Here is a 9,107-nt window from a genome sequence, read left to right as displayed (position 1 = left end):
TTTTCGTACATTTTAATAGTTTGGAATGTATTTCAAAAGACATTTTTTAGGTTTTCACCCACGCACCAGACGCAATTGCGTGGCTTAGCTCATCAGTTTATCGTTTGTTTTTAACGATAGATTATTTTGTGTTGGGTTTCTATCTGTGTGTTGACTCAAAATAATCTGGGATTTAATCTAATTTTATTATTTTGGTATGGTATCTTTTTATTTTATTTGCAAAACCAAAAGTCAAATTCTAGAAATAGTCAACTCTAGTTTGTATGAAATCTCAATTTAGCTCTTTTGTGAGGAAAAATGACAATTTTGCCCTTAAATTTCGTTTGTTTCATTGATGCCGTAAACGAGATTGACGAAATTGAGATAGAATATAAACTATAAAGTTAGAATTAACACAATTTATACTAGATAGACAAAAAGGAGAATTCATACAAACTAGAGGGATCATTTCTAAAATTTACCCTAGCATTCATATAGTACTTCCGACATCGTCAAAAGATCGATGGGCCAGTTCAGAACATGGTTCTTCACAATGGGCCTCACAATGTATTGGACTTCTTTGACATTTTAGCCCAAGTAATCGTAGGGGCTAAACATTAAACCCAGGCCCTTGAAAGCGTCAAGCGGCCCATTGGGCAGGTTTTGGGGAAAAACAAACCTACAGGTTATGCAAGTGGAGTGGTAGACACTAGAGCTGGGCAACAGACACGAGACACGATAACACGACACGAACCGGACACGAAGTTAGCGGGTTAGGGTTGAACATTTCTGACACGAAACACGAAAATGACACGACTCGAGAACATGAATTCTAAATGGGTCGGGTTCGAGTTGAACAAGCGAGACACGAAATTGATACGACCAACACGGTTACGAATCTGTGTCACCCATTTTCACGAACATATATACATAATATATGGTATATCCGCAATTCTATATAGAGTTAGGCAACAGACACGATAACACGACACGAACCGGACACGAAGTTAACTGGTTAGGGTTGAGCATTTCTGACACGAAACACGAAAATAACACGACTCGAGAAACACGAATTCTAAATGGGTTGGGTTAGGGTTGGATGATTTGTGACACGAACCCGACTGACACGACACGAACACGACCCGACACGACCTGTTACCCAAGTCTAGTAGACACCGCGCACTCTCTAACTACAACTAACAATGCTAATTTTTGCCGAGGGAAAAAAAGGTCCATTGATTGCCACCGCTATACCTCCATGGTTACCACACCATACATTACTATCTCGTCATGCTAAATTTACAAATTGTCGCACTAAAATTTACTAAAGCTACGCCAAAATTACTAACGTCAAACCACCTTCTATCGTGTGTGTTTGTTATGTAATTATCCATATGTGTGTTTGTGTAATTGCATTATGCCACAAAGTATAGATGTATAAATAAGCTACTGGGCAAGCAGAATTGTATAGCTAGTTATTGGTTTGTAAAGCTCGTGTACAGTTATCCCAAATTGACTCAAATGCACCCGTTAGACACACATTACAAACCATGTACTATTAGGGAGTAATTCCTATTGAGTTCTAAGAAAAACAATTATAGGAGTACAAGATTGATTTTTTTTTTTTTTTTTTTTTTTGGGGGTGCTTTGGAATGTCAACTATGCAAAATTAAAACCCGAAAATTTATGTGCACCAATTTTGATTGTTTCTGCGTTCTTATGAACTTAACTTAAATTTGAGAATTTTGTTCTTATTTGAATTTTTTTTGCATTTGTTAGTTTTACGTCAAACTTTAAAAAATGGTTATTTCTCAAAATACTTGGGTAAATGTAAAAAAAAAAAATTACTTTTCTGATTACTCTCGTCGAGACGAATTAATAACCTACAAAAGTTTGGCATAAAACTAACAAATACAAAAAAAATTCAAATAAGGACAAAATTTTCATATTTAAGTTAAGTTTAAGTTAAGTTCATAAGAACGCAAAGTGTATATTTAAAAATGATGATTTGACTTAGAGATCGAGATAGAGATAGCTTTTTCTATTGATTTTATAATTCCATCAACTCCCATGTCAAATGTGGAGTATTTGAAAATATTAGCATGCCTATGTGAACACAATGGTATAAAAGTCAAAGAACTTTTTCTCTCTATCTTGAAAGATTCGATACTTACAATATGAGAAATGAGGAACCCAAAGAACACGAATGTGAAACGCATATACTACATTCCTTGAATTTCCTCAGGTCACTCTCGTTTGTCTCCCAAAACACAAGGATCCCGGTCAAATGACAATTGACAAATAGCATATGCCACAAAAATTGTCCCAAGGAACAACTTCAGATTAAAAAAAATTATCACTTTCCGAAAAAACATTACTATTAGCCGTTTGATCCCATTTCTGGGCCTTCTAGCTCCGTTCCTGATTCTCAATACCTTTCTAGTTTAATTTGATTTATTTTTTTTTTTAAGTTTTTTTTTTCCCCCGAATTTCCTGCATGACAAAGAAAAGATACCCCTCTGGTTGATGTTGCACTGTCCCCTATCACCTCATCATTTGCAATTATTCTCCATCAAAGTATGTGAGCTGTATTATTAGTATATCCATTGGTTTGGATATTGCTTGCCAGAATAAAACTAGACACAGCCCATGGGTAAGATCTCCATTATCTGCACTTAGATCACATGCATGGCCATTGTACATACTAAAGGTGTGTTGGTTTTTTCCCTGTTTAAATTTCATAGGACCCCACAGGATGGATATACATGTTGAAAGACATTACCAATCTAATCTCTCTTTCAGGCCATATATACTCCAAAGATGATATATGTGAACTTTACATATTAATTAATTACACATTTTTATCCCTATCGTAGTTTTTTCCGAGACGAGACAAAATGAAGAGTGTGCCGTAGATTAGACCTCGATCTTTCGTTGCAGTTATTTTAACTAGCTTTTTTTTTTATTATTTTATAGTTTAGTCACTTTGCTTCAATCAGCCTTTTTGATCGATTTCGAAAAGCCGTTTTTGTTTGGGGATTTTGATAAATGATGTCTTTGTTTGGCTGAATCAAAGAGGATGGAGGAAGCTGTGGACAACGCCTCACACTCTTCATTGGATACCAACCAAATGAACCCTTACTCATTGAAAAATCTGACGAGATGGATTTTGCCGATCCAACAAATTAAAACAAGAGAACCGCACACAGAAGATTCATAACTGATGCAGGGCAAATTATTGGATATTTTTTTTTATAGGCAAAAGTAACATTTTATTAAGGAAAAGGGAAGGGAAATCCAACCAAAAGTTAGAGTACAGCCAAGAGGGGCCGAAGCCCATAACACCCAAAGGCCTAACAGCCCAAAATATACAATGAAGCCCAAAAACACCCCAATAAGAAACAAAGCCCTAAAATCCAAGAGGCCTAAAGCCCAGATATTACAATAAAGCCCAGCCAGCGAACTACGAATTAAAGAACCGACGTGCAAATTGCTGCTCCTCTTCCATGGAGTGGCATCTGCATCAGTAACCGAACCTCGAAACGAGCTTGAGTCAGAGCTTCATTCTAGGCCCGTGCATAGTTGCAAGAATCAAATCAAAAAGTATGATTCAAAGTGAAGAAACCTAAGACTTCAAAAGGCCAACCAAGATGGAAAACCACTTCTCAAATCTCACCTCACTGTTGGTGGAATGGTCCCACTCTCCACCTCCCCATGTGTCTTTTGCTTGCTAGTTGCTACCCCCCTATGTGCACCGAAAAAAGCAACGCCAACGAAGCCTTGCACCATAACCCAATTTGTCTTTTGAATTACAAATACAAAAAGCTCATTTTCACCATATATATATAGTACTACTCCACAAAGTGGCCTCAAACCTAATTGAGAGTAGTGAATGTGCCATTTGTGGCTTTTGCAGCATCACCCTTAAACAAAAATGGGATGACATCCTCTCCCTATCTCTCAATGCTCTCAATTTTTGTCCACATCTCGGGCTTAAAATTATGATCCGAACTGTTCACCTTGTAGAATACGCAAAGAACAATAACTTTGCAAAGTACTAGTATGATCGTATATGGATAAATTAATGAGTGAACATGTTGCAACTTGTTATGCAAAGTGAACGGTAAATATATTCTAAAGTTTAACTTTACAATTTACGGAACGAAGTGTAACCTATCCACATATCTATCGATACCGGATCACGCTAGTATTTTGTAGACTTATAGTTATTTGTGTATTCTACAAGGTGAATGGTTTGGATCATAATTTTGAATCCAAGATGTGGATAATAATTGAAAGTATAACAAAGTATGGAGAGATATGGTAAGGAGAGTAGCTGATTTAAAGATGAGGATCAGAGGTACCATGACCCACTTTAGGATGGGAATGTGCATCTCAAAGACAATTCTTTTGAATACTCAAAGACAATTCTTTTGAATATTCAAGATTTTTCTTTTTTTACTTTTCCTTTTTCCTTTCCTTCACCTTTTCTTTTCCTTTTATCATGGCCTACCAAACCTTTTAGAGGTGCTTTTATGCAAATTGATTAACGAACTTGATAGAAAGGAAAGGAAAATATTGTTTTCACTTTGGATTAGCAAAAGTAAAACGGAGCTAAAGTTTTGAAGAAAATGAGTAAAAAGAAAAGTTTTAAGATCATGGCATCCGCAATTATTGACTCGATAACAGAGAGATGCTCAAGTGGTAAGACGTATCTATTACTGAAAATAGATGTTTGATTTGTGAAGTACTATTTACTACCCCTTAACTTATGGTTTCTTGCATGCCGTACTAAAAAAAAATTTGACTTTGAAAGGACATTTGAATTGTTTTGATTAAAAATTTGAATGCTATAGTGTTTAAAATTTAAATCGTATAAATGACTTCTTCTTTTTTCCCATTCAGAAAAAGTAAATGTAAATGCCATAAAGATGAGTGAAAGACAGAAAGATAAATTTTGACAAATCATACATTTTTTAAACGAGCTGTTCACGAGTTGGATTCTATGGGAAAGATACGTTGGTCACTACTATTCGGCAATGGCAACTGCTTTGGAGATGCTTTTAGCTAACTCCTTAAAACAATTGTTATAGTGTATGGCTAAATACATTTTCTCACAATTCTACTTTCACTTTTTTCCTATTCTTTTTTCCAAATAATACTACCGGAAAAGAAATGAAGTTCTCAATGAATTTTACATAGTGAATCAATTTAGATCATCAAAACGTACCCCACACGAGCCCAAAATAAGGCAAACTGCACCATTCCAGTTGGGTAGAAAGCCTGTCCCTTCCCATGACCAGTAAGCAAAGAGGGAAAAAGACACAGCGCCACTGTAATCCACACTTACTTCCCTCCAATTTCTTTCCTTCCCCTCCCAAGATCTCACCTACAAAACCTTTCTCTTTAGTCAAAAAAGAACTCTGTCTTGTTGGTCCACCACATAGTAACAATCAGTAACATTCCCCCAAATTTAAAAAAAATCAAATCCACTTTCCACTAATCTTTGTAATCTAGTAGAGTTCAACCAACACACTTACGACTTAACTAAACAAAACAAAATCATGGTAAAATCAATCCAAATGATTCCCCAACTGTAAAGCCAAGCAAACCAAGAAAATCAAGAAAACAACCTCCCCTTAGATACAGAGTCCACCACAAGAAAAAATCCACCACCACCGCCACCTCTCTCTCTCCTCCTCCACTTCCACTTCCACTTCCCCTTCCCCTTCTCTCTCCTCCAAGCCAAACCCACAAAAACCCACAACCCACAAAACTCCACAGAAACCCACAATGCCTTCACGCCAGTTCTCCTCTCCAAACCCTAAGCCCACCCTGCTCTTCCTCACCCTCACCCTCTCCTTCTCCCTCTTCCTCTTCTGCGCCGTCCTGTACCTCCTCTACCACCTCTACTCCTCCTTCCTCCGCCGCTCCCGAACTCTCCCCTTCGACTCCCCCTCCTCCTCCCTCCTCCACCTCCAGAGATTCAGCTACAAGGAGCTCAAATCTGCTACGAACGAGTTCAGCGCATGTAATTCCATCGGAAAAGGCGGGTCCGGTACGGTCTTCCGGGGAATTCTCCGCGACGGGAAGCTCGTCGCGGTCAAGACCCTCGACTCGGCGTCGTTTCAGAACGAACGGGAGTTTCAAAATGAGGTAGAGGTACTGGGTGGTTTGAATTTGAAGTCTCCCTTTATTGTTTCCCTATTGGGGTTTTGCGTTTACAAGAGTAAGAGACTGTTGGTTTATGAGTACATGCCGAATAGGAGCTTACAAGAGTCTTTGTTCGGCGAAAATTGGAGGGTTTTGAATTGGGGGAGAAGGTTCGAGATAGTTCTAGATGTCTCTAGGGCGCTTGAGTTTCTTCATGTTGAATGTGACCCACCTGTGATTCATGGGGATGTCAAGCCTAGTAATGTGTTGCTTGATTGGGAGAACAGAGCAAAGCTTTCTGATTTCGGGTTGTCTAGGGTTAAGAATGAGGGTGAGTTTGGTGTTGTTGATTTGTTTAGTCAGGAGCTTTCAGGGAATCTGGCCGGAGGGGGAGGGGAAACACCGGGGATAGGGACTCCGGCGGAGAGCTGTAATGAGGTGGATTTCGCTCTCGCTTTGCAAGCTTCTTGTTCTTCGAAAAATAGTGGGATTGTGAACTTGAATTCGTTCGCTTGTAATTATAATGGCAATGTTGGGAGGGAGAATGATGGTGGAAGCAGGGTTGAAAAGGGTAAGGAGGTTTCAATTTGGAATTTTGAAAATGGTGATGATTGGAATAAGGGCGTGATTTATGATGATGAGGTTTTTAGTGCTGATCATAGTAAGGAGTTGAAATTGAGCAGTGAGTCAAAGCAGTGGGGAAAGGATTGGTGGTGGAGACAAGATGGGAGTGGTGAATTGTGTAGTAAAGATTATGTGATGGAGTGGATTGGAAGCCAAATTTGCGCGACAGTGAATGCCGATTGGGATGAGGAAAAGAAGAGCTCTCCGGAGAACACTAACCGGGAAAATTTTGTTCGGTTGGATAACCTTAAAGAGGCAAATGAAACCCAGTTACACGACCCTAAGGGTTTTGGGACTGAAGTATCAAGGGGGTGGGAACCGCGGAAGAAGCATAGAAAGATGCAGGAGTGGTGGAAGGAAGAGTACCTTGATGAAATTAGCAAGAAGACTAGTGGTAATAAGCTAAAAAGGCTCGAAACCAAGTATATCAAGAAGGGTTTTAGAATTCCTCGTTTTGAGTTGATTAGACGCTGCAAGTTCCACAAAAGGAGAAAATTCGGAAATAATAACCGCAATGGAGTGGATCCCAATATGGAGTTTAGTTTCAGGAGGGGGTGGAAGAACAAGAACAATTGCTCTGGTGGTAGTGAAATGTGGAGTGGCGATTTATTTAGTCGCGAGTTAAGTAGCACGACTAGCATGAGAGGAACCCTATGTTATGTTGCGCCTGAATATGGTGGTTGTGGGTACTTAATGGAGAAGGCGGATATTTACAGCCTGGGAGTTTTGATACTTGTGATTGTTTCCGGTAGAAGGCCGTTGCATGTTCTGTCTTCGCCCATGAAGCTTGAGAAAGCAAACTTGATAAGTTGGTGCCGGCAATTGGCTCATTCTGGAAACGTATTAGAACTTGTGGATGAGAGACTAAAAGATGAGTACAATAAGGAACAAGCAAGCTTGTGCATTAACTTGGCGCTCGCTTGTTTACAGAAGATGCCCGAATTGAGGCCAGATATCGGGGAGATTGTTAAGATTCTGAGAGGGGAAATGCATCTCCCTCCTCTCCCGTTTGAGTTCTCTCCTTCTCCGCCTTCTAAATTGTTCAGCAAGTCTAGAAGGAAACAGAAGGCAAACGCAGATTAGGCTTCGAAACATTGTCTTGATCAATTTGCTTTGTCAGGGTTTTCATGACTAGTGTAATATTGGATAGAGAAGAACACGTTGTTTGTTCAAAAAGACTTGTTTTTTCTGGAAGGCTGAAGCTGTGTACCGTCAGGAAAGTTGTTGTAATGTATAAAAGATGAATTGGGTTCAAATTTGTTTGCCACTTTATAAATGCACAGATTGATTCAGGTTCATCTTTGATCTTTCTTTCTCCTGGTGTTATGAAACTTCTACTTTGTCTTTGCTATTTGCACTTCTTTGTTTTGTTTCTTCTCAACTTAGGAATTGCAGGCTGGATAGTACCATAAGTATATTGTTAAATCAAGAGAGAGTAGTATTTTAGGCTCCGTTTGGATGGTAAGGATCTCGAGTAGAATTGAGAACGCGATAATGTTTTCTTGTGATTAGTGCATTTGGAGCAGAACGAAATAGGAATATGATTCTTGTTGACTTTATCCATCTAGGGTCAAATTTCCTAAATAAGTGGGATCTAATCCCTCTCTTCACCCATAATAGTCCAAGGGGGGGGGGGGCGCTGCTGTGCCCGATTCTGGGCCCACTCCGGTCTCGCTCCGATGATCGAAATCGTTCACTCTGTAGAGCTCGTTGAGTAGAATAACCATCTAAAAAATCAGCTTAATTGAATATCGTTAAATGCCTAATCAGAGCCCATATAACTCTCAGCTCATGGGTTACAGTGGATTTGATCCAGTGTTTCGGGTCCATTCTTTTCAACATAAAAAGGTTCCGATCAGGCACTTAACGATATCTAATTAAGCTGATTTTTTGCATGGTTGTTCTACTCGACGAGTCCTACAAAGTGAACGATTCCAATCATCGGAGCGAGACCGGAATGGGCCCAGAAACTGGGAGCAGCCCCCCGCCTCCAGTCCAAGATTCCCTTTTTTAATTTTGGCTTGGCAATTTTCCAAACAAATGTTTTCTTACATATTTACTACCAGGTCGGAAGGAAAATACCCAGGTATTGTTCTTCGAGATTACGGCATCCAAATACAATCTTATGGTGCGTGAGATTCTTGAGACTTGAGAGATGGAGGAGAAAAAAGGAAAAGAAATAATGGGTATTGTTGTAACGAACGCTATGAATGCAAGCTAAGAACGAGAAATTGAAAACTAAACAAGAAATCATAAAGACACAAGATATACGTGGTTCCCCAAGATGGGTACGTCCACGGGCGAGGAGAGAGAGGATTCACTAACCAACGTGAAGAAGAGATACAAAGAGC

At 39.2% G+C, this 9,107-nt stretch overlaps 1 protein-coding gene across 1 annotated transcript; it reads left to right on the top strand.

Moving 5' to 3' along the window:
- Nucleotides 1-5,176: 5,176 nt before the first annotated feature.
- On the top strand, nt 5,177-8,059 carry LOC131312079 (putative receptor-like protein kinase At1g80870). Its single transcript, XM_058339812.1, has one exon. It carries the CDS (start codon nt 5,773-5,775, stop codon nt 7,837-7,839), a length of 2,067 nt encoding a protein of 688 aa, XP_058195795.1. The 5' UTR covers nt 5,177-5,772; the 3' UTR covers nt 7,840-8,059.
- The last annotated feature ends 1,048 nt before the right edge of the window (nt 8,060-9,107 follow it).

This window comes from Rhododendron vialii, chromosome 12a (genome assembly GCF_030253575.1).
Source record: "Rhododendron vialii isolate Sample 1 chromosome 12a, ASM3025357v1".
NCBI lineage: Eukaryota > Viridiplantae > Streptophyta > Magnoliopsida > Ericales > Ericaceae > Rhododendron > Rhododendron vialii.
Note: the sequence above shows the minus strand (reverse complement) of the source record. Positions and strands in the feature narration are given on the sequence as shown.

Bases quoted from the DNA above. Each gene is read 5' to 3' on its own strand.
- LOC131312079 (XM_058339812.1), top strand. From the start codon at position 5,773: ATGCCTTCACGCCAGTTCTCCTCTCCAAACCCTAAGCCCACCCTGCTC.